Source organism: Dipodomys merriami, unplaced genomic scaffold (assembly GCF_024711535.1).
Source record: "Dipodomys merriami isolate MVZ:Mamm:240054 unplaced genomic scaffold, mDipMer1.0.p SCAF_388, whole genome shotgun sequence".
Classification (NCBI taxonomy): domain Eukaryota; kingdom Metazoa; phylum Chordata; class Mammalia; order Rodentia; family Heteromyidae; genus Dipodomys; species Dipodomys merriami.
This window is the reverse complement of record NW_027205470.1, coordinates 615,845-641,364: the sequence shown is the minus strand read 5'-3', so window position 1 is coordinate 641,364 and position 25,520 is coordinate 615,845. Positions and strand designations below refer to the sequence as shown.

The 25,520-nt window shown below is 46.4% G+C and overlaps 1 protein-coding gene across 6 annotated transcripts in view; it reads left to right on the top strand.

The window, feature by feature from the left end:
* The window catches only part of LOC138805128 (protein Smaug homolog 1), a 229,763-nt gene that overhangs the window by 187,303 nt on the left and 16,940 nt on the right, over positions 1-25,520 (top strand). For 4 of the 6 annotated variants that reach the window (XM_069989727.1, XM_069989725.1, XM_069989726.1 and 1 more), the window contains 5 exons: positions 774-883; positions 2,686-2,772; positions 11,438-11,771; positions 16,210-16,295; positions 22,491-22,609. In XM_069989727.1, coding sequence (XP_069845828.1) covers positions 774-883; positions 2,686-2,772; positions 11,438-11,771; positions 16,210-16,295; positions 22,491-22,609 — 736 coding nt within the window. Of the gene's footprint in view, positions 1-773; positions 884-2,685; positions 2,773-5,129; positions 5,215-5,285; positions 5,359-11,437; positions 11,772-16,209; positions 16,296-22,490; positions 22,610-25,520 lie in introns of those variants that run through there. The other 2 variants (XM_069989729.1, XM_069989730.1) reach the window with 2 other exon arrangements.

The following is a 25,520-nucleotide window of genomic DNA, read 5'->3' as shown; positions in this document are numbered from 1 at the left end:
TGATGGACTTTGGAATTTGTACTATCCTGTGGTCTAGCCAATCGTTAGACCTTTCAAGATGTGGTGTGTTATTTGGTTGGCATTCAAGGAAGAAATCAAAGCTATGTCTAGACACATTCTATGGCTTGGGGAAATGAACAGCAGGCATCCCACAAAAGTGATGATGTTGGGTCCTCGAATGCCCCTTATCCCATTGGATCTAGGGGAGCGAAAGGGAAGGAATCAAGCTATGAATTACAACAACTGTTGCTTGCCTCTGTGGAATTACTGAAACATGTAGATAAATGCATTTTCCCTCCAAGGAAAGTATCTAGAGGGTGTAAACTCACTGTGTCTAGTTTTAACTTTCTAGATCAGTTCTTTCCAAGTCAGCAGTGAAGTGGCCCGGCTAATGATGATTTCTTACCATGGTTTTGGTCATGAACCCTTTTGTTAATCTTCAGGGAGCTATGGATGCTTCTCTTCCCAGCAAATTACATATTTATAAATTGGGTGTGGAGGGGGATAATTCTGGAGGATTCCCTGTAGCCTATCGACCCTGAGTAAGCAGTTCATAGTCTAGAGTAGAATCAGAACCATTACTGAGAATGTCAGGGCTAGCCAGAAACTTGTGGCCCATAATTTGCTGCCAGAATTAAGCAAGTAATAACATAAAGGTGTTTTTTTTCTTTTTTTCCTCTGAACATCGCTGCTTCTTCCTGTTCCTGCATCTTTCGTCACCTCTCTCGTTCCTCCCATCTCCCTCCCCATCTCTTGCTCATCTTACACTACAGATGTTCCAGCCTGGTTAAAAAGCCTCCGCCTGCACAAGTACGCTGCGCTTTTCTCCCAGATGACCTATGAGGAAATGATGGCCCTCACTGAGTGCCAGCTGGAGGCTCAGGTATGTGCTTAAGGGGACCATTCCCAGAGAGGGTGACATTCAACCACGTTGGGACCCATGCCATGGAATTTCCAGATGCTAATTCACATCCCACATAAATTGTAAGACACGGCTCTTCCCTGCAGAGTCCAATAGGAAGTGGTAGGAAGATCCTGGACAGCAAGTCCTACCAGAAGTCCAAGTGGCCTGTAGCCTCAGGTGGCACCCAGAAAGTTTATTGGAATTGGAGCTGCGTTTCAAGAGGACAGATTGCAGAGATGGAAAGAGGGTGGAATTAGGGAAGGGACCATTCTACCTGGTCACATACTAGCTATCTTCTAAATGGAGATCAGCAGAAGCATCAGGTCGTGCTTCAGACAAACCCCAAGGCTTTTTCCAAAATCCCTCAGGATGGACTGAATGGAGATTGGAATAAATAGTTCACAGTATTTATTTATTCTAGCCTCCTGGAAGAGCATGAGATGATGATTAAGAATGAGATTTCCCAGGTCTCAGATTTCATTTTCCTTCTACATGTTACAAATGGACAAAGGTCCTCCTCCTTCTTAGACATCTTTCTCCAAGCGTGGATGCCAAAGGCCAGTCAACAGTACCCCTGAAATGAAGCATGACTCCTTCCATGCTGTGCTCCAGTCAATAGGCCTCTGACCCATGCCTTTGTTTCCCTTGTTTAAAATGCTATTTGCATGTTTCAACTGACTCAGTTTCCTTTGAGCAATGATTTTAAAGAATTGATGGTCTACACCAGCCAATACTATTTCCCCTTGAGGAAGCATGGCTGGTTAGGATGTGTACCTCCCCACAGACCTCTGGCTTCCCATTGCTTTTCCAGGACCCTCGGTTAACCTCTGCAGGCTAAGCTGAATACCAGTATTGAGAGCAAGACAAAGCCTAAAGTCACTGCACAATCTCAGAGAATGAAAGGCACTAAGATCCACTTCCTAACATTTCTCCCACCACATTTTGAATCTCTACCACTCCCTGATATCCCAGGGGTCGATGAGAAACATTTCTAAGAGCATTTTTGTGTTTGGGTCAGGGTTGAGGGGAAAAAAACCTTAAATCCATCACTTGTTCAACTTAATAAGAAACAAAAAAGAAAGAAGGAAATGGCAGAGGGTAAAGTCAGAACTTGGCAAAATCTTCTCAGCGTAATTTAGTTCATTTGAACCCGAAGTTGAAGCTAAACAGAAATTTAAAATTCTTATTAAAGACCTGATTAGAAGGGGAGAGTAAAAGGCCCTCAACTGGGAAATTTACTGGGTCTCTAACAACCCATATCTAGCAAAATCCCTAGGCTACCACTCTACACAATGAAAATCAACCCCAGATCTGCAAATCCTAAAGTCTACCTGCAGGGATGAGTGAATTATAGATTCTTTTCAGTTGTGTTTACTTTTTTAATGGCTGCAAACTAAAAAAAAATATTCCTTATTGATGATACTCCATGTGGACCACACTGGGTTTCCCCACCCCTTCAAGATGGGCAAATGGGAAAAATTTGCGAATACCATGAGGATCTGATAGGTTCAGGACTTCCAGGGGAACCTGGGAGAAAGGAATGTCTGACTTAAATATATTGTCTTTTAAGACTTTGAGGAAATCTTGTGATGAGGGGGAAAACTGGCTGCCCTGTGTCTCTCTGTCCTAAATGTGTAGCCGGATGGAGTTATAGACTATTTAGGAAGAAGAGGTTTGTGAAAGTCCTCGCTGAGTGATCAAAGCACATTGACTGACTGTATGCTCTTTGAGAGAGTCTCTAAGCTAATTCTTAAGCATACCTTCATGTATTAAATTTACAGAACGTTACCAAAGGTGCAAGACACAAAATTGTCATCAGTATTCAGAAGCTCAAAGAAAGACAGAACCTCCTGAAGTCTTTGGAAAGGGTAAGTTCACAGCGCTTAAGGGAACCTTTGTCATGCGGAGACGGACTAAGGAAAATCCCCAGGTGAGAGTATTGTTAGCAGGCTTCCGAGAGAGGGTATTGTGGACTTGCCTTACCAAAGCCTGGACAGGAGCAATCATTATAAAGTGGGGCTTCTAGGATATCCTGGTACAGAACGAAACTTATCCGTGGGGTCCCGGCTAGCTGTGATGAGATGTGATTTTGAGAAAAGCTGTGTCCTGGGAATGCCAAACACCTATCTACCTCAGCTTCCATGGCTGGGGTGGAAAGCATTGGGCAGGCAGACATGGTTGTGCTAAGAATAACTTCAGACTTTAACTTCACAGAATGAATCCCCTAGACTCAGCTAGGAAACACCTTAAAAGTGTGAAGTGCTGCAAAAACTTGATTCTGACATTAAAAACCCGTTAAATCGGCTGCACACTCTACCCTTTTGTTTAACTGCCTGCACAGATTCTTGTCTCGTTGTGTGTCTAGCTGTCATCCTGGTTACTGTGTCATTTTTAGGACCAGATGACAATATGATTTCATCTTTAGTCCCAAGGCCATACCTCTGTCACTAGGGCTGTGTGTGCTTCTTGAGCACCAGTGTGGGGAGAGAAATTGAGTAGGTATTCGTGGCCTGCAAAGTATAAGTGGTAATGTGTTCTTAGGAATCCCAGGAAACCTTTGGGAGGGAACAAACTATTGATCTTGACAGGCCTAAAGTAAGTTCGGTCTGGACTGAGTAATGGCTCAAGTGATAGAGTACCTGTATAGCAAATCTGAGGCCCTGAGTTCAAACCTCAATACATCTCCCCTCTCCCCAATTTTTGCTGTCTAATACAGCATTTATTCATGTATTTTTGGCCACACTAGAGCTTGAACAGAGGGCCTTATAGTTGCTAGGCCAGTGTTGTAACTCTTGAACCATACCTTCAGCCCATTCTTTGCTGGTTATTTTTTGAGATAGGGTCTTGCGAACTTTTCTGTCTGGTCCTGGCCTCATACCACAACCCACCCTCCCTCTCAGCCTCCCAAGTAGCTAGGATTACAGAGTGAGCCACTAGCACCAGGTTCTGAAGCAAATATTTTATTTGTTTGTGTGTTTGTTTGTGTGTTTGTGTGTTTGTTATGGGTCTTGAACTCAGGGCCTGGGCACTGTCCCTGAGCTTTTTCAATCAAGGCTAGTGCTCTACCACTTTAAGCCACAGCGCCACTGGTGGTTAATTGGAGATAAGGTTCTCACGGACTTAACTGCCTGGGCTGGCTTTGACCAGCAATCCTCAGATCTTAGCCGGCAGAGTAGCTAGGATTACAGGCATGATCCACTAGCACCTAGCTTTTTGAAGCAAGCATTTTGATGGAATGGGAAATATTTTAACTTATTCAAAGAGATGTGTGTGTGTAATTTTATATGCACTGTGTAGTTATTTTTAATGTGTATCACATAGTATGTTACATATTTAGAGAATATATACATAAGACCTTATAAGGAGAATTTCTTTCAGAGCCTCTGGATGCATAGACAGATAGGGGAGTCCACTTGTGTGCATATCTGTGATTAAAGGTATGCTCTTAATTCAAGTGAATTACAGATTACAAGTGAGCTTTCCAACTGAACAAAGATTTTGGCGTTCTCAGTTTTATGCTAACTCCTTGCAAGCAGCTTGCCTAACAGAGTGATTATTGCCATTTTTAATCTAGGGAACTGTTCTCTTTTGGAGAATATGCAAAAGGCCAATTTACTCTTTGTCTATTTGAAAGTAGAGAAAACATTTTGCATGAGGATTAGATTGCTAAGCTTTATGGTAAAAGAAAGATTTTCCTTCTCTCATTTCTGGAACATCCTTCAGGACTTCATTCATATCCTCTATCACTGAGGAGCACACCCCACCAGAAACAGAAATGTGGAATTATTCCCTGCAGCCTGGAACTAACATCACCAGCTGGACACCAGGGCAGCTAGGTAGACTTTCCATCTAGCCTTTGATGTGTCAGCAATGCTCTGTGTCCTAGACTTCACAAAATCCTTTCTTCCCTGATACCCTGGAATGGGAAAATTTTAAAGATGCCAAATGTATGGTGGCTGCTAATGTCCAAAAAGCAAAGCAGTAGTGAGTCAATTGGATTTTACTTTTTGGAGAAAGGGGAAAGCTGTGCCCGTCAGATGACCAGGATGAGCTGACTACAAAACAAGAGAATGTTCTGTCACCCTGCTCTGTCTCTTTAGCAACAAATGACCCATAGATGGTGAATGCCTCCAGCATTCTTACCTCACACATCTAAGGAGATGGCTGGGACCCCACCCACTGTTAGCTCATAATCAGCAAGAGCTGCAGAGGAGCTCTCTGTGCAGAGCTCTTCCATTCAGTTACTGCACACTCACAAAGCAACTGTTCAGATTCGCTCTGCCCTGTCCCCTGTAGGCTCACCATAAGTGGTATGTAGACCCTGCCTGAGGGCAACTTAGGGCATGGCCCGGGGCAGACAGATGTGGTAGCTGATGATCTCACAATCTAGAGGCAGCCGGGAGAATTTTCCTGAGGTGGACAGCCCATTGAAGGTGGACCCTCATTGAAGTGAGGTAGGAGTCCCTTAGAGGAGCCAGGGGCTGATGGGAAACAGAGCAAGTTTTGATAGGATCTTGAACAAAACAGGGACCATGAGGACAGAGAAGGAGGAGAAAGATCACTTCAAGGAAACCCAGTGGTTCCGAAGGCATAGGCTTAGATGGTGTGTCATCTGGGAACAGAAACATAGAAGGAACTACTAGAGTAGAAGAAAAGTAGTTCAGTGGCTTGATTTTGAGATCCCTATGGGACACCCAGGTGGAGTTGGCAAATAGATGGCCAGAAAGGAAGGTATGGAGTCCAGGACCCAGCTGGGTTGGAAGGAAGGACTCAGCTCTGGGCCAGCTGTGTGTGTGATTGCTGGTGGGTACCCCGAAAGTGTGTGGGGAGTGATGACCAGCTGAGGACAGGCACAGATAAGAAAGGACCATCTATTTGGTTTTGTTTGTTTTTGTTTTTGTTGTTGTTGGTGGTGGTGGTGGTAGTGGTGGTCGTGGGGCTTGAACTCTGGGCCTGGGCACTGTCCCTCAGCTCTTCAGCTCAAGGAAGGGATGGTAGGGGAAAAACAAAGGAGGAAGTAACCATGGTCAATAGGAAATGTACTCATTACCTTACTCTTATAACTGTAACCCTTCTGTACACTATTTTTACAATAAAAACAAAAACAAAAAAGAAAGGACCATGTAATGACCGAGTCCTGCAGAGGATCTCTTCCCATCAGGTACATGGAAGTGTCACCTACAGTGGACACTACACTGGACTTGGCAATCTGCTGGTCACAGCAGCCAGAATGGGGAAAATGTTTTTGGAGAAGAGGACAAGAAGCCAGGAGTGTGAAGGATGGGGGCAGGGGCATGGGGCTGTAGGCTGCTCCAGCCTACAGTAGGAAAGAGAAGGTGGCAGCAATTACTGGAGTAGATTTACATTTAACAAGAAAAGGTTGGCCTGGGAAGGTGGCTCAGTGGTAGAGCACTTACCTTGCATGCATGAGGCCCTGGGTTTGATTCCTCAGCACCACATAAGCAAAAAGAAAAAAAGCTGGAAGTGGTGCTGTGGCTCAAGTGGTAGAGCGCTAGCCTTGAGCTGAAGAGCTGGGGGACAGCGCCCAGGCCCAGAGTTCAGGCCCCATGACCAGACCCAAAAAAAAAAAAAGGTCACCATGTGCTTTTAGGTATATTATCAACTGGCTCCCAAATCATAAAACAGAACTATTTTCTAAACCTGGTACACACACACACACACACACACACACACGAATGTATACACACCTATTTGATTTATTTCCACTTAGAGGAAATATTTTCACTTTGATTTATTTCCACTTAATGTGGAAGTCCATATCTTTTCTTCAGACACATCTAAATCTTAGTCTCTTGAGGCTACATCTGAGACTGTTTTTATCTACTATCACAGAAAAATGGGAGTTATATTTAACAGTGTTTAGTAATACTTTCATTGTGATAATAATGCTTTATACTAATAAGGCCCATTTGATACTTGCAAAAAAATTACACATATGCTAACACTTCTAGCCCTGATCTGCTAAGACAGGCCAGACAGCTGAGGCTGAGTCTTTCAGAGAAAGAAACTCAGGTGGGTCCAAACTCCTTAGCAAGTTGCTTCCTGATCAGCCTTGGAACAGCTCTCCAGCTTCATCTCTGGGTCATCTTGCCTCATCCTGTTGTTGTTTGCAGTCAGGAACCTCTCTTCTCTGCTCCCCCAGCTCCCTGCCCCAACACCGTCATAACATGTGGATCTCAGGAAGTGTAGGCCTCTTTGAGGAGAACTCTATTTGTTTGAATATTCCCAATGTGAATGATCAATGCCTGCTGCTGTTGGCAGCTGATTGGTAAATGGAAGGGGAGAGAGAGTGGATTTATTTCATTCATTCATTTTATTTCTTTCTTAATTTTGTGCCAGTTCTGGGCTTGAACTCGGGCCTGGGGGCTCTCCTTGAACTTCTTTTGATCAAAACTAGTATTCTACCACTTAAGTCACAGTGTTTGCCGAGTAGTTTATTGGAGATATTTTTATTGAGTAGTTATTTTGAGTAGATATTTTTATTGAGTAGTTTATTGGAGACTTTTCTGCCCGGGTTGGCTTCGAACCATGATCCTCAGATCTCTGTCTCTGGAGCAGCTAGGATTACAGGTGTGAGCCACCAGTGCCCAGCAGAGAGTGGATTTAAGTACACACCTGACTATTAAGTCAGAAGTCGTAATTGTTCTCCCACAAAGGAAGAATGGGGCCTGAGGGACATGTCACACAAAGTGCTGGGAACACCATGGCTGCCCAAAGCTCTCTTTCCAGATGGTTCAGGTTTGTTATTATCATACCTCTCCCCTTCTCAAAGGCACTGAACCAAATTCCTCCAAGTCCTAAAAGTCCAGGGCTGGACCAGGCTGGCTGGACAGTCATTTCCTTCCTGCTTGTCCACTGAGCTATCACTGTGCCGTTGCTGAGGATTTCCTGTTATCTGCTTCCAAATGGGTTCCTTGTTCAGCAGCCTTGAATCTGCACATTGCTTACTGGACAGCTTCATTTTGCCTCTTTGTGTTTATAATGTAGGAATTATATTTTTTGTCATGAAGGATCAATAGAGACTTGTCAACGTGGAGAATTAATTCCCACAGCCAGTGGAGAATGCTAGATGGACTTCCATTTGGACCATCTCCCTGTGTGCTTCTGAATGTGAGCATGGAGTAGTGAAATTCCTTTAAGAGGCAGGAATGTAATCCGGTGGTCACGGCTCTGCTCCATGCTGCTGGCATAGGCAGCAGTCTGGCTAACTGGCTGTAAGCCAGGTTTTTGGTGACAATGACTTGAAGTCTAAGAAGAACAAAACGGTGCATGATCCCAGGAAGTTATATGTTATATTAAGCTTCAAACATTATTCATTATGTTTATGGATTTTTTTATAGTGACTCCCAATATAAGACTGATAAGATTTGGACTTAGGGCATATATATACCCTAATGTATGTGTATGTGTGTGTGTATATGTGTGTATGTATATACACGTATATATATGTATATATGTATGTATGTATCTAATATTCCTGGCTGAATTCATTCTCCTTCCTTCACCATGAACTAGAGAACCTTCATGCCATGAGGAGGGAGCCAGCGAGGGGTTGGTGGCTGTTGATGGGGTCTTGAGCATGCTTTATTCACCTGAGAGATGGTGGCCACATAGAAGGGCATGGAAAACAGCATGGGACCCCCACCCCAACCCGAGCCTTGGCTCACTTGCTTCACCCTATCTGTCCCCCTCCCCCCTACAATCACACACCTATCTTCACTGTGGGCTAGACAGGCAATGAGTGCCCTTCAAAGCCCAGGGGCTGCAGGAGGCAGGCAGTTGGTGATGCCCACATCACCAGGCCCAAGGTGAAGTTGACCAGCCACACACTGGTGTCCAGACTCTGGGAAAGGCTAGTCCCTGAGTAGCAGGGACACTGCGGATGAGGAGCAATGTGTGCTAATTCTCCCTGGGCTGGAGGCTGCCCTGCCACCGAGACTGTCTACAATCAGAAAGAAGCCCTTCTGAGATTGTCTGCTAAGTGGCAAATGAATATCTTGCTCAGCATATTGGTTCCCTCCTAACATCCCAGCACTCAGGAGGTTAAGGTGTCTGAATCACAAGTTCAAGGCCAGCTGGGGGCTATGTGGCAAAATCTGTCTCCAGAGAATTTTTAACAAGCCAGGGAAAGGGGGTTTTCTCTTTATAACATAGGCAGATATTAGGAGGATCCTGATTTGAGACCAGCCCTGGCAAAAAGTTATTGAGATTTCCCATCTCGTTAAGAACATCTGTCATCCCGGCTATGTGGGAAAAGTAAATAGAAAGACTGCAGTGTAGGCAGCCTAACAAAATCCTAAAGACCCTATGTGAAAAATAAAGCAAAAAGAGTGGAGGGGTATAACTCAAGTGGTAGAGCACCTGTCTCTCAATGATCAGTCATCAGTTATCAATACGGTCAAATGGGGTTGGGATGGGGGAGTCTTGTTACAAGAGGATCCTAGGAATGGTTTACACCTGCACATCAGTCAAGCTCTTAAAATTCTGTCTGCACTGTTCCAGAGGGGTCCATCCTTCACTGGTACCGGGACCCTGATGAGCAGTGTCAGGTCTGAGTTCAGGAAGAGCATGGTTGCAAATGCATTGGAGCCACATTTGTGGCAGGGGCTGACCCACCACTGTACCGGGGAGGAGCCGGCCCCCAGCCCCCAGCCACAGGTACCTGGACAAGTACAATTCATCAGAATCAGCTCTATTCCCTTCGTCAGTGAGTAGTATCCAGCATAACAAATTGAATGTGCTATAAGGATCGTTTTAGTAGAAAACACATGAAGTCACATGCTACCATTATGCATCCACAAATCCTCCTTCTGAAGCATCTCTCCTCTGCTGAAAACTTGCCTGGTTTAGAATAAATTCTAACACCTTACCTTAGCCCACAGGTCTGCGGGGGCGGGGGGAGGGAGGTGGAGGAGGAGCCCCAAGAATCCCATTTCCCACGCTCTGTTCTCACCTACCTTGCTCTACCCTGCCTGCCTCTCTGCTACACATAACTTCCTCCTACCATAGGGCTTTTGCATGCCCTGTGCCTGGAGCACTCCTTCCCAGGGTCCTCCTGCCTTTGCTCCTGCAGGGTCCTATTACCAGTGCCCCTCCCTCCAGAAGCTGCCCTTCCCACCAGCCTGCCCACACCCCACATTGCCACCCTCTTCCATGCTTAGCACAGAGCTCAGTACATGGAAACCTCCAACACATATTTCTTCACTAAGAAGCATGCAGCATGATGACAGACTCCTCTGAGGCTTTACAGATACTGACATCACAATTGCTCAGTGAGACAACTAGTCTCATTTGGTGTACAGGGAAACTGAGGACAGAGAGGTTAATTCATTTGCCTAAGGTCACACAGCACTGCAAGGATTCAAACCTGAGCATCTGCTTCAAGAATCTGTGCTTTTCTTTCTCTCTCTTGTGTGTGTGTGTGTGTGTGTGTGTGTGTGTGTGTGTGTGTGTGTGTGTGTGTGTGTGTGTGTGTGTGTGTGTGTGTGTGTGTGTGTGTGTGTGTGTGTGTGTGTGTGTGTGTGTGTGTGTGTGTGTGTGTGTGTGTGTGTGTGTGTGTGTGTGTGTGTGTGTGTGTGTGTGTGTGTGTGTGTGTGTGTGTGTGTGTGTGTGTGTGTGTGTGTGTGTGTGTGTGTGTGTGTGTGTGTGTGTGTGTGTGTGCGTGCGCGCGCGCGCATGCTCATCCTAGGACTTGAAACTCAGGGCCTGAGTTTTTTTTTTTTTGCTCAAGGCTAGCTCTCCACCACTGAGCCACAGCTTCACTTCTGGCTTTTTGGTGGTTAATTGGAAGTAAGTTTCATACACTTTTCTGCCCAGGCCAACTTTGAACTGCAATCCTCAGCTCTCACTCTCCTGAGTGGCTAGGATCACAAGCGTGAGCCACGGGCACCCAGCTGCATTCTGTGCTTATTAACACTCCTCTGTACTTCTGTGTCATGGGCCAGGTGAAAGTGTACCGGAACAGATTCCTGTGCCCTGGACCCACCAGCTTCATTATACAATGTCAGATAAAGCATGCCGCCGGCTGTGGTGGTGCCTCTCTGTAATCCCAGCTACCCAGGAGGCTCAGAGAAGAAGAGGCATGAGGCCAGTTAAAGTTAGCAGAAGGTTCTTATCTGAAAAACAGATTGAAAGGCAAAGGGCCTAGGAGTGTGGCACATGCGGTAAAGCTGTTGCCTGGCCATCCCAAGGCCCTGAGTTCAATCCCCAGTACTGGGAGAAAAAAGAAAAGAAGAAATACATTCCATAGGCTGTCTCAGAGGAAGGCAGGGCAGAAAGGAATGCTGACCACATCTTGGCCATCTCTAGATCATGGTAAGATTTCCCAGAGAGGCCTGTTTATTTCACAGAGCCCAACTTTCCTGGTTTTCTATCCTTGCTGGTGTTAGAAGGATGCAGACCCAGAAGTGTTGGCAAAGGCCCTTGTGCAGAAGGCCGGTGGCCGAGAGCCCAGCCTGCCTGCCTGCCGGGTAGTGGGCACGGGAGCCTCACGGTGGTCTCTTCCTTCTGCAGGATATCATCGAAGGTGGTAGCCTGCGCATCCCCCTCCAGGAGCTGCACCAGATGATCCTGACGCCCATCAAGGCCTACAGCTCCCCGAATGCCACACTGGATGCTCGCCACCAGGAGCCACCGGTCCCACACCAGCCCTCACTGATGGGTCCTGAGAACCAGGGCCCGGACTGCAAGGACAGCTCCGTGGCCGCTAGCGCTGCCGCCAGTGCTGCTGCGGGCGCCAGCGGCGGGCTGCAGCCACACCAGCTGAGCAGCTGTGATGGGGAGCTGGCTGTGGCCCCCCTGCCAGAAGGGGACCTGCCCGGGCAGTTCACACGCGTCATGGGGAAAGGTATTCTTGCTGAACTCACCCACCCAGAGCTGTGATAAGTGACCTGTCCCCCACAGATGACCCTGGGTTCTCTGGAGAGATGGGAACAGTGTGGCGCAGAGATCAGAACTCCTGCCTCTCTGATCCCTGGACCTCCCATGAGAGTCCCATTGGGCCTTAAGCCATCAGAGGAGGGTGAGGGGGATAGACTTTTGGGGACAAATTATTCCCTCAGCTAATGATAGCTCCCCAAGCATCAGTGGCAGAGAGTAAACTGCAGAAATCAAAGACCAACCTGTGCTGGGAGCTGTAATCCTAGCTACTCAGGAGGCTGAGATCTGAGGTTCATAGTTCAAAGCCAGCCCAGGCAGGAATGCCCATGAGACTCTTATCTTCAATTAACCACCATGAAATTGGAAGTAGAGCTGTGGTTCAAAGTGGTAGAGCACTAGCCTCGAGCAAAATACCTCAGGGACAGCCGCAGGCCCTGAGTTCAAGCCCCATGATTAACCACACACACTCTCTCTCTCTCTCTCTCTCTCTCTCTCTCTCTCTCTCTCTCTCTCTGTGTCCAAGGACTGAGCTCAAGCCCCCATACTGGCACAAAAACAAAACAACAACCTATACAGAGAGGCCAGGCCTCAAGCTTGCTCCCTCACCCCTGGAAGTTCTTTCATGGGGCCATAGTGTGGGAATTCTCAGCATAGACCTGTTCTGTACGTGTTCTCTGATGCATAGTTTTCCATTCTTCCTTCAGATCGGATCCACCCTACAAATGCTTTTCTGCTAATAGCTTGTAGTTGTTTAATAATGACTGGGCACCAGGCACAGTTCTCCGTGCTTCGCCTCGGCACCTTACTTCCACTGCCCCCCCTCCGTCACTTTATAGAAGTAGAAACTGAGGCACATAGGCCAAGCAGCCCACCAAAGCTTACACACAGCGGCGGGCAGGGCTGATAACTGGACCCCACAGCTTCTCCACTGCCCACCCCACCTGGTGACCACTGTACCTCCTGAGCACTAGATGGACTGAGGTGACACCCTACCTGAAGTCTCCCCCAAAGAATCACCTACTCCCTGGCTGCCTGCGCTCTCCCATCCCCACCCCAAGCAGACTTTATGTTGTTGAGTTCTCAGAAACGTGTGCCTTCTCATCTCCTTTGTGCACACGTTCTTTCTGTCTGGAGCCCGGCTCCTGCTGGTTCACAAGGAGCCTCGGTGAAGAATCACGCCGTGGCACCGGGTTTGGTTGGATAGAGCAGCGGCAGTCCTCACTGCAGGGTGCATCTGTGCAGTGCATGCGCCCCACTTCCCTCTGCCACGCCTTGCCTGGAACACCCCGCCCTCCACCCGTTCCCTTCACCTACATCACATCTCATCCTTTACATCTCAGCGCAGCCATCATGTGGGTCAGGAAAGCTAGGTGAACACCCTCCCCCTCCCCCCGCCCGCTGGGTGAGGGACCCCTCTCCCCAGCCCACAGCCCCTGTGTTCCTTAACTTACCCCAGGACACGCCTGATTGCACTCATTGGTTTGCTTGACCGTCTTATTACTGTTTTGCATAACACATTATTACAGTCTTCATAGTGTGCTATTATTGTGTAGTGCTGTCAGGCTATTTTTTGATTTATTTATTATTTAGTGCCAATTAATTGGAGGTAAGAGTCTCATGGGCTTTTCTGCCAAGGGTGACTTTGAATCTTCATCCTCAGATCTCAGCCTCTTTGAGTAGCTAGGATTACAGGCATGAGCCACTTTTAATATCCACTGAACACTTTAACCTGTGACACAGACCTAGTTGATGCACAGAGTGAGAGCTGGCACTGGTCTGTACAGTTGCCTAAACTGTTAATTGTCCTGGCTGTGTTCACGGGTCTGCAAGGGCAGGGTGGACCACGGTGTGTCCTTGACCTCTGGGAAGGGCCAGAGTGTCCTACCTGTACTCCCCTGCCTGCCCCTGGCCTTGGCCCCTCACATCCATATCCTCAAAAATGCCCAACCTTAGAATCATTTGTGTTTGATAGGATGGTTCACAAGAAATTTTGATTATTTAAAAAAGTGTGATGGGTGCTGATACTTTTCCTTAGAGGTTCTGAACTTTGCTGTCCAATATTTTGGACCATTTTAAAGAACCGACTTTCCACCAACAGAAATGGATACCTGAGCCTTACAGCAGGGGTGAGAAATACCACTTCCCATACAAGCCCTTTAAAAAAAAAAAAAAGACTTCACTTCCTAGCTGGGCACCTGTGGCTCACATCTGGAATCTTGGCTACTTAGAAGACTTAAGAATGGGAGGGCTGAAGTTGATGAATAGCCTTGACAGAAAAGTCCAAGACACTCTTATCTCAATCAAAAGACGTTTGTTGATGTGACACATGCCAGTCCAGGTAAAAATCAGTGCCTGGAGATATGGCTTCATGCCTCACTTGCCTGACAAGTGTGAGGTCCTGATTTCAAAACCCCAATACTGTCAAAAGAAAAAAGAAAGAAAACCTTGAAAAGGAACCTTGAAACCTAAAACAGAAAATGACCCACAGCTTCCTTGAGATTGGCAGCCAGGGCAGACCTGTTCTCTCCACCTCCCTACCCATCCTGTACTACGTTGGAGTAGGACAGTTCTCCTCATGAGTAAGGACACAGTCCTGCAGATAAATGGACATGAGTCTCTCCACCTGGCCCCAAAGTGGGGACAAAAGAATTGATCCTTAGGAGTCCCACGGCCCTCTGCTTCTGCTACTGTGTGCATTGTAACTGCACATTCTAAACCCAATTTATGCTCAAGATTCACAATTCAATGAGTTGATGGAAGGGGAAAATCATCTCCCCTGCCTGCTTCATGCCCTGCCATCTTCCTCTGGGGGGTAGTTACTGTTAAGTTTGGGGACATCCTTTGGGAAACATGTCGAAGTCTCCATTTTTGCACACATGGGCCATATTCTTTTTTGTAGCATAATGTGGATTATTCATTTTAGGACATTGTATACTTTGAATAATTCTTTTTGGGGGGGTTCCAATCGTGGGGCCTGAACTCTGGGCCTGGGCACTGTCCCTCAGCTCTTCAGCTCAAGGTTAGTGCTCTACCACTTGAGCCATAGCGCCACTTCTGGCTTTTTTCTTTTTGCTTATGTGGTGCTGAGGAATTGAACCCAGGGCCTCAGGCATGCAAGGCAAGTGCTCTACCACTGAGCCACCTTCCCAGCCCTACTTTGAATATTTCTATCACTATAAATAGCACCATTGCATAATTTACCTAGCAGGGTCCCCAATAAGGGACACAAGGCAGTTTCTATAGTTTTTTTTTAAATTCATTTGTTTCTTTGTTTATGGTGGGGTTGAGGATGTGCACGTGAACATACACACATGCACTTGTGTGCAAGTCCTGGGGCTTGAACTCATGGTCTGGGAGCTGGCTCTAAACTTTGTTTTGCTCAAAGCTAGTGTTTTACCATAAGTTTCACTTCTGGCTTTTTGGTAGTTAACTGGCTATAAGAGTCTCCCAGATGTTCCTGCCTGCGATAGCTTTGAACCATATTCTCAGATCTCAGCTTCCTGAGTAGCTAGGATGACAGGCATGACACTTTCTTAGTTTTTATCACAAATAACTGCTGTATTGAAAACTTGTATGCAAAGAGACAAAATAAGTGAGATCCTGTAATAAACTGTTTAGGAGCAGGGAAAATTCAATGGGAGGACCAGGTTTTATACTTGATGTGTTTACAGGCCTCGTTCACTCGTTCACTCTCTGGCTGTTCATATACGCACACACACCCCACCACTACCACCACCACCACCACCACCAGCACACCACCACTACCAAAGCTGGCATGAGAAAACCACTTCTTGCCTGTTCTTCATCCACTGACTAACAGCCCTGTCTTTCCTAGCACTCACATGAATGTGTAGGTGAACCTGTGTGTGTATAAATATACACATCCCTTGGCAAAAATAACCTCCAATAATGAGTGGCAAGTTCCTACCCACACACCTCACAGCCCAAAAACAGTGCCAGCCTGGTTCTTCCACTCCCTTTCCTCATGGCAAGGTGCGTGGGGCTCATTGATGACATGGAGTGGGGGTTGCCTGTCTGCCCATGGTGGGGGACTCTGAGGCTCTGCAAAGCCCTGGCTCACAGAGCCATTTGCACAGACAGAGCTGAGAAAGCCTCGGATCTTCTCTCACCAAATATCTGTCTCAGGCCTGCTGGCTGAAGGCTTAATATAGATTGGTATGACAGGAATTAACCCAAGAAGCTCTCATGGTGACCAAGCTTTTGACTTCAGTGGAATGAGGAGCCTCCTGGCATTTGGGTTCCCCCCCCAATCTTATCTAATGCCACGGGCCCACATATTTTACAAGGCCTTGGTCCTGAAAGGAAATCAGAAGCAGATTTCAGAGGTTAGCATGGGAATGTGTGGGTCTCATTCATGGTTTTTTTTTTCCCTCCTTAATTTACAGTGTGCACACAGCTCTTGGTCTCCAGACCTGATGAGGAAAATATAAGTTCCTATTTACAGCTCATAGACAAGTGTCTCATTCATGAGGTGAGTAGTCACTGCTTTTACCCAACTCTCTTCCTCGTTGCTTAGAGATCTTTCTCAGAGTTTCTGCGATGTGATCATTTCTGTGTCCAACAAGTTGGTTTGGAAGAGTGGATGGTCATTAATAATAGCTCAGGCAGAGCTAGCCTGCTGCTTGCCTCCAACTATCCAAGATTCACCAAACCATAAGCCTGGATATGAGGGGATAGCTGAGAGGACTTTTGATTGCAGGAGAATTGCTTGGAGTGGCTAACACAGAGCCCTACCACCGAGTTCTGGGCATCTTCAAGTCTTTTAAACCTGGCGTTGAAACATTTTTGCCTTTTAGGGCAGGAAAACTGGAGGTGCAGTTAGAGAGGGAAGAAAAGGCACACAAAGGGAATAGTAAGCACTTGTGTGGCACGTGTGTGGATGTGTGTGGATTAATAGCTGCTCAGCTGTTCGTTTGGGTTTGTGGTTTTTGTAGGAACTATATTTGCTACCTATTTTTTGGAAGGAAACCGAGGCAAGCTGGAAGGGTGCCTGTGAAACTCTTAGAATGTAATAGTCTTCACAGAGTCCTGAGCACAGGCTGAGCTGGTCACTACTCCTCCCCTCCCCCCCGCCCATCTAGACGGAGGGAGCTGAGCCTCTAATCCAGATGTGCAGTGGTTACTTGGAACCCTACTCCTTATCATATACCCACAGTTCCAGAGACAGTATATCTAAATTTGAGCTTGGTGCCTATGCTAGAAACAGAAATGCTCCATCCTCTGGATGGATATTTTTTTTTCTTAAATAATAAAATCTTTATCTCTAATAGTTTGTTTGTTTGTTTTTTGGTCCGGTTGTGGGGCCTGAACTCTGGGCCTGGATGCTGTCCCTCAGCTCTTCAGCTCAAGGCCAGCACTCTACCACTTGAGCCACAGCACCACTTCCAGCTTTTTTCTTTTTGCTTATGTGGTGCTGAGGAATTGAACCTAGGGCCTCAGGCATGCAAGGCAAGCGGCTCTACCACTGAGCCACCTTCCCAGCCCCTTTATCTCTAATAGTTTACCCAGAACACCCAGACCCTGTCTAATGATAACCAGGGCCTATACTAAAGTGCTTACTTGTGGATGGGTTTCAGTAAGGGTCAAGGCCACATGCTACAAGCCCTACTAACCCTTGGCTATTTCCAATCAGGACTCTGCACTTGTTGGGGGTGGGGGACAGAAGCAAGGAAGGAAATACACATGGAAGGATGTTACAGTGCATTCATTCCAAAAGTATTTATTGAGCATCTAGGCCCTGTCCCTAGCTAGATGGCTTATGGTATGAGGGTGATGTGAGACAAACTGAAAACAGATCCTCATACATACGACAATAAAACTTTTGAGGAAAGCCAGGCCCTGGTGGCTCACCCCTGTAATCCTAGTTACTCAGTAAGTGAAAATCTGAAGATGGAGATGCAGAGATAGTTGAGCAGGAAAGTCTAGGAGATTTTTATCTCCAGGAAAAAGGAAAAAACCTGGAGGTAGTTACGGCTTAAGTTGGTAGAGCACCAGCAAAAAAAAAAAAAAGTCAAGTGAGAACTCAAGGCCCTGAATTCAAGTCCCAGAACTAGCACACAAAGGAAAAAGTAAAAAAAAAAAAAAAAATGGAAACAAACCTTCATAAGAGCCTCAAGAGCTCAAAAGGGAGGAGTGGTGGGTGCTGCTGGACCCCAAAGCCAGATCCAGGGCATTTCCTAGGAGACTTGTCCCCAAGCTGAGGCCCAAAGGCCGGTTGGAGTGTTGAGGAGGCAGGCAGGGCTCCAGCAGCAGGCTCTGGAGGGCTCTGTGCTCTGTTGCAGAGGCATCCATGGCTGGCTGGGGATGGATGGATCAGGGGAGCATTTAATGGAACTCCGCTTCCTCTCCCATCCTCACTCTCCAAATGGAGCTTTCAAGATACTGTGGGAGAAGATACCTTCCACCTCACCTCCTGTCAGACAGACCCTCGAGACCCAAATAATGAGTCCTCCTGCTCCTCTCTTAAACAATATGCTAGCCCCCTGCTTTGTCTGCACAGCCCAGGAACTTTGGCCTGATGCTTCTTAATCTTCTGCTATCCTGCCCGCTCACCTTGGACACCCTGTCTGGACTTTATCCCTCTCCCTTTCCCTCCTCCCCCCTCTCCTTGCTTCTCTGGGAGCTCCAAGTGACTTGGAGCAAATGTAGCACCAGGTGGTCTGATCTTGGCAGCAGGGGCCTCACTTATAGGGACAGGAAGGATCTTTGTGACATGGCTGCCTGCCCGAATCCATGGCAGGATGGATGGACCCAGCCAACTGTCTGGAAGGGAAGAAGTATTGCTCAAGTCTCTTTATTGTTAACTTATTTTGAGAAAGTGCAAAACCATCTGAATAATTTTCCACAGCCAGGGGTTATTCTATATCGCAGCCCACCCCCCACCCTGGGAGACCCAGTCCCCATCCTGGCTGAGGCGAGGTTAGCTCCCAGACAGAGCTCCTTTCATAGCTACAGTGTGCCAGTTCTTCAGCAGGCTGGAAGCAGGAAGGTGTTGGATAAACCAAGACAACTTCCTTCCTCCCCAGAGAGGAAAGCACCAGCTCCCAGGAGTAGTGAAAGATCAGGAGAGTTCTGAGCTTTGCTTCTGAAACCAATTGCTTTGAATTCTGGATTTAAAATTCTAAGCTCTGTGTGTGTGTGTGTTTTTAAAATTCTAAGCTCTGTGTGTGTGTGTGTGTGTGTGTGTGTGTGTGTGTGTGTGTGTGTGTGTGTGTGTGTGTGTGTGTGTGTGTGTGTGTGTGTGTGTTGGTACTGTAGCTTGAACCCAAGGCTTTTTTTGCTGATACTCTACCCCTTGAACCATATTTCTGCTTCCAGTTTTGTGCTGGTTAATTGGAGATAAGAGTCTTAATTGGAGATAAGAGTCTCTCAGATGTGTCTGGTGAGCTGGCTTCACACCAGGAGCCTCAGATCTCAGCCTCCTGAGTAGCTAGAATTACAGATGTGAGCCACCTGTGCTCAGCTTCCAAATTCCCTCCCTTTTTTCCTTCTTCCCTCCCTCCCTCCTCTTCCTTCATTTCTTCCTTCCTTCTTTCCATTTTGCCAGTACTGGGGTTTGAACTCAGGGCCTTGCTTGCCAGGTGCTCTTCCACTTGAGCCATGACTTCAGCCTTGTTCTCACTTCCTGGGAAGATAGGTGAAAAGTCCTGACACAAAAACAAATAGACACACTGCATCCATCTTCCTCCAGACAGATGGATGGGTCTGGACCTGAACTGGCTGACATGGTGGTATAGGGGTAGTCTCTTCTTCATCAGATCCCCAAAACATTGCTGCCAGTGGAGGGGCAAATGGATGATGAGATGTCAGCCATTAGCACTGCTTTGCAGGCACAGAATGCAGTTTTCACACTTCCCTGGAGCCACTGAGACCTAGCTAGACTGCTCTCTGGACTCCTCCTGGCTGAGAAGAGCCACCACACTCACTCACTCAGCATGCCAAGGAAACAGCCCCCGTCTGCAGCCCTGAACTCCGTGAGCCCAAGGCCAGGGTGCTGTGAGGGACAACTCTGTGTCCCTATTTCATCTTCTTGGTGGCTGTTTGTCACTATGGGGAGATGTTGTGTACTGATGCCATGTAATGATGTCCTTGGAAGGATGTGTATAAAGTGAATCGTTTGCTCCTTTATCTTTTTATCCTAAACATCAGGCCAAATATTCTTCCAGCTGGCTCCAGACCAGCTTCATAGTGTCATTTTGAGACCATGAAGCCATTTGGATTGTCTTGCTGTTGGGACTAAAGTTCATAGTTGGAAATCAAATGTGAAGAACCCTCATAGACCATCCCCAAAGCATGAGTCTGTGTAACCAGCATGCATCAGACCATTTCTAAGAGCACCAATAATTCTCCAAGCTTTCTGTGGGTTGCTTCCGTTCATTTTCCCAATGTCCCTTTGAGCAAGGTAGCATCCCCCTCAGTCTCCAGAAGGAAGGCAGTCTTGGCTAAAGGAACTTGCCTAAGAGTGTTCAGGATTTACATCCTGCCCATTTGGACCCAGAACCTTCCTATGAGCCATCCCTGGGCTGGACTCTTAACCCCGCCAAGTCTTCTTGACCACATAGTGGTATCTTGTGTCCTCTACATTTAGCTGAAGAAGCTGATCTAAAGCAATATTTCTTCTCAACCTTTATTAATCCAGCAGAAACAAATGCCTTTTGTCCAGGCATACATGTAGGTACTTATTTAGTGAGCATTACCAGCAATTGAGAGGACCATGGAGGTGGGCCACAGAGAGGGACCCAGGCCCTCACCTGCTAGTCATGAGACCGTCTCTCACACACAGGTGCAGGACGACTTCCCCTCTTCTCTAACGGAGCTTTTCTGGGTCCTTTCCTTGGATACTACCATATACACACACCCTGGGTGCACATCCTCACTGGCATCAGCCAAGGCAACCCCGGAGGAAGGAGCCTGCAAGTCATCAATACATCTACAATGACACTGTTCCACATTCGTCCACAGAGCTCTGCTATGTGTAGGCCCCTTAAAAGATTACACATCTGAGCCAGGCACCAATGGCTCATGCCTGTAATCCTAGCTACTCAGGAGACCGAGATCTAAGGATTATGGTTCAAAGCCAGCCTGGGCAGGAAAGTGTGTGAGACTCTTACCTCCAATTAACCACCAGAACACCAGAAGTGGTGTTGTGGCTTAAGTAGTAGAGCGCTTAAGTTGTAGAGCTGAAGAACCCCAGGGACAGCACCCAGGCCCAGAGTTCAAGCCCCAGCACCAACGAAAAAATAATGATTACACATCCTGAGGAGAAAATTAAGCTGTCATTTTTTTTCTTCATGCAAAGAATCTGTTTCCTTTATGGGAACTAGTAATTTGGCCTGTTACTCTTAGTAATATTTTATTGCCACATGAAAGATTTCATGCCTTGTTGATAAAAACCACTTGGGATTTGTTATCTGGCGTTGTGACTGCTAATCAATCAAATCAGGTAGATATCCCATGGCTCACATGCTTTAGGCATTGAATAGGGGGACTCATAGATACCTGCTTGGAAGTCCCTGTACCCATGCTCTTCCTTCAGAATCATCAGCATACCTACTACAAACCCCATCTTCCGAGACAAGCCTCCAGATGTTTTCGGTCAGGCTCTGAGATGTGGGGGAGGCCCAGGAACCTGCATGTAACAGTGTCCTTGGCTGATGTCAATATACTGTGAATTTGAGGTCCCTGGGCTGTGGTGAATGCAAAAACTGTACATTTAAAAAAAAAAAAAAAAAAAAAAAACTCCTGCCAGGGGCCAGTGGCTCACGCCTATAATCCTAGCTACTCAGGAGGCTGAGATCTGAGGATTGCGGCGGTTCAAAGCCAGCCCGGGCAGGAAAGTCCGTGAGACTCTTATCTCTAATCAACCACTAGAAAACTGGAAGTGGCACTGTGGCTCAAGCAGTAGAGCACTCGCTTTGAGCTGAAGAGCACAGGGACAGTGCCCAAGCTCAGAGTTCAAGCCCATGACCGATAAAAAATAATATATATACATATATATATTTTAAACTCATCATGCTTGTGCGTTGTAGAGCAGTAGACAAAACATCCCTACACACCAGTTTTACTAGAAAAAGCATTGCAAGCCTCACATCTATCCCTTTTTATGAAACTCCAGACAAGGTTTAGTCCAGGCCAGTGCACTGGGGTTTTCGTAGGACATAGGACCACTTAAGTAGAGATTGCTCAGCAACTACCTTAAAACCCAGAGAGTATGTACCCACAGAACACTCCAGGGTGACCACACCCCATCAAGCAGATTGATTTTTGGAGTGGTTTAAAATTTTCATTGATTATGAAAATTCAGGGAGCCTGCAAAAGCCAGGGTATCCAGCAATCGATTCTACAATTCATTCTTGGTTAATGAGTAGAGTCCAAAGAGGAGTTGGAGGCCGGGAAGACGGGTATGGATCTGCCAGAAATGCAACCAGAAATATAAGGGTCATTCAAAGCATCATGTAGCTACCTTCCCAGGTTGCTTCCGGTGCTGTGTAACTGGAATCTTCGCAGCCAGCATCCAAATGAAGCTGACTGCTGTTCGGACCAGGTTGAAAACAGGTGACCAAAAGGCAACTGCAGAGACACCAATGTGTTCCCCTGTTAATTGTATGTTTCTCCCTATAATACCAGGCTGCGTCACCCATTTAAAAGTCCTGTTTTGTTTTTGCAGGCATTTACAGAAACGCAGAAAAAAAGATTGTTGTCATGGAAACAGCAGGTGCAGAAGCTCTTTCGGTCCTTCCCTCGGAAAACCCTTCTAGACATATCAGGATATCGACAGCAAAGAAAGTATGTTGGGGTTTTGTCTTTTGTAATGCACGGTGATTTCCCTGGTTCCTCCCTGCATGCCTGCATTCTAAGGGCAGGAATCTAGCCGATCGTTCATCCTTGTTCATACAGATGTCCTGTGGCCGGTTCCAAATCTCACCCCTTACAAGGTGGGGGTTGGGAAAGGGCTGTTGAGGGAGAGAATTCCCAGAGGTAGAACCGAATGGGAGCTTCTGTAACTCAGCTCACACCATCAGAGTGATGGTGCTAGTCTAGAGGGGCAAGGAAAGACAGAGCGGCTATGAATTCATGAATCCCTGCAAACATGGGTAGCTGATCTACAACAGGGACCTCAACCAGAGTGGGTTCCTCTATCAGCACCTTAAGTGCTAGTATAATTTTTCCCCTCCCTTCTAGCTGCAGACAAGCTAATTATAGTTGGTGGCAGGGTGAAGAGCCCAGTGCTAGTCTATTTTGGTCCAAGCTGCAGTCTTAATAGTAGAGCAGAACCATTCTAGAATGATTTTTCATAGTACTTCAGCTTCTTGGATGCAGTTAAAAATAAGCCTGGGGGTACTTTAGAACCTGTTACCTTAATATGGATTTAAATTGAAGAATCTGATTGCATAATGAAGGTGAGCTAGTTAGTTAGTTCTTAGGAGAGCTAGGATGGAGAGGTGGGAGGAGTGGACTTCAGCCTGGAACAACAGGGAAGTCATTAGGGAAAAGAGAATCCACATTCTAGCTTACAACTTGGAGACATGAGCAGATAGCTAATAATGTCTTTCCTTGCACCTAACAAGTTCTGAGTTCATTTTATTCCTTAGTGTGTATAGAGAAGCTTCAGTGTTACAGTTTAGGGGTGTTTGTTGGCATAAATGTACCTTAAGACATCACTGTTCTATATTATTGAGGGAGATAAAGCCAATTGGAAGTCTCCGTGAAAGATTGATTTTAAAATTATCATATTCCTGCATATAGTACTGTTGTTTATTGAACAAACATTTATTTAGCACATACAATGTGCCAACTGATAGCCAAGCACTTTAAAAATATAATACCTTTCATCCTTGCAACAACCCTATGAGGTAGAGCTGCTATTCTTAACCCCAATTTAGAGATGGCTTAGTAGACAGTGGCACCCAGGACTTGGATCAGGCAGGCCAGTGCCAGTCCTGGCTCGGTGCTCTTCACCATGGAATAGCCAGGAGATTTTCCTGGGCTCGAGGTGATACTCAGAAAAGACTTTCCAAGCTGGAGGTGAGTAGTGTCTCATACCTACAACACTAGCTACTCAGGAGGCTGAGATTTGAGGGTTGCAGTTCGAAGCCATCTGGGGCAGGCAAATCGGAGAGGCTCTTAGCTCCAGTTAACTAGCAAAAAGCCAGAAGTGGAGGTATGGCTCAAGTAGTAGAGCATCAGCTTTGAGCAGAAAAGAAAAGCCAAATAAGAGAGTAAAGCCCTCAGTTCAAACCCTAGTACCAGCCCACACCCAAAGAAAGAAAGAAAGAAAGAAGAAAGGAAAGAAAGAAAGAAAGGAAAGGAAGGAAGAAGAAAGTAGAACATTCCAGTAAAGTTGGGGTCAGCTTCCTGGCCCCAAGTCCTATGGGACTACAGCCCTGGTGGCTGGCCTAGGCCCCACCTACTCCCTGAAGATAACTCAAGACCTGAATGAAATACAAAAGTTGATCCTCAGCCTCCTACCTCAATCCTGCCACCCCTCCTGTCCTCTAAAGTCAGCATGACTTCCGTCAAGCAAGGGTAGATGCCAGAACCTGACCGTAATACCAGGTGCTGGGAAATGTAAATTCCAAGAGGAAGAAGGAGGCATTGGCTTGCTAAAGTTGGAGATGAGGCTTTCACGCTCTTTGCTTCTTCTCTGCAAAGCTTGTCTGCTGTCTCTGTGAGCCCTGCTGGCCCTTCATCATCCTCAGAGAGCACTGCTCAGGGCCGAGCTCAGATATTAGCCTCAACCTCCCCAGAGTTATCAGTTATTTCTTGGATTGGTTTTGCCAGGTGGGAATCCTGATCGATCTCTTTTTGTGGATTCCATAAGAAAGAATGAATTCAGCCCCAGATGTGGCTGTTCAGTTGAATGCAGCTAAAACCCTGGAAAATACTTTGTTTTTATGACTATTTCCTCTGGGATCTTTTTATGCTATTAATTTGCTTTGAAGACCTGTTTCTCCCATAATACCAAGGTAACCACAACTCAGTCCCTGCTTGAATTATCACAAATCCTAGCTTAATTGCTTCTTATTAATGTTATTTTATCAAAGACTTTTCATGCATTTCAAGGTAATAGTGATATCAGTTAGATTAAGGCAGCAAAAGAGAGACACAGATGGGCAGAACAGAATGAGGAGGAAAACTTACTTTTGTTAACTTTGTTCTCTGCCCAGAAAGCACAATTATTTCATTAAGCTGAGCAATCTTGATTTTAAGTGTTCATTCGGGTGCCAGCTGTGGAAATCTTTGGTAAATCTGGCTTTGTGATAACCCATTGAGACCATCACAAACCCTCCCATCAGGAGAATGGGTCAAATTCTTACCATTACATCCTTCCCCACAACATTCTAGATTCCACTCTGCCTTCCCAAACAGATGAGTCCCAACTCTAGGAGTCCTGGGGTGACTTGTTTCTCTGGTAACAAAATCCTCTTCACACTTTACCCCTAAAGAATACTACCTTGAGCCAGGCGTGGGTAACACATACCTGTAACACCTCCTAACAATTGGGAGACTGAGGCAGGCTGACCTAGGCCAGCCTAGGATACACAGCAAGACTCAAAAATAAATTTTTTTAAAAACAGAAAGTCTTGCCTTCCTGGAAGCACAGTCATTTTAGCAACATTCATTGACTGCTGTGTTTTGCATATGAAATAACTTTTGAAAAATCATACCAAAACGGAAAGTGAGGGGGAAAAAAAAA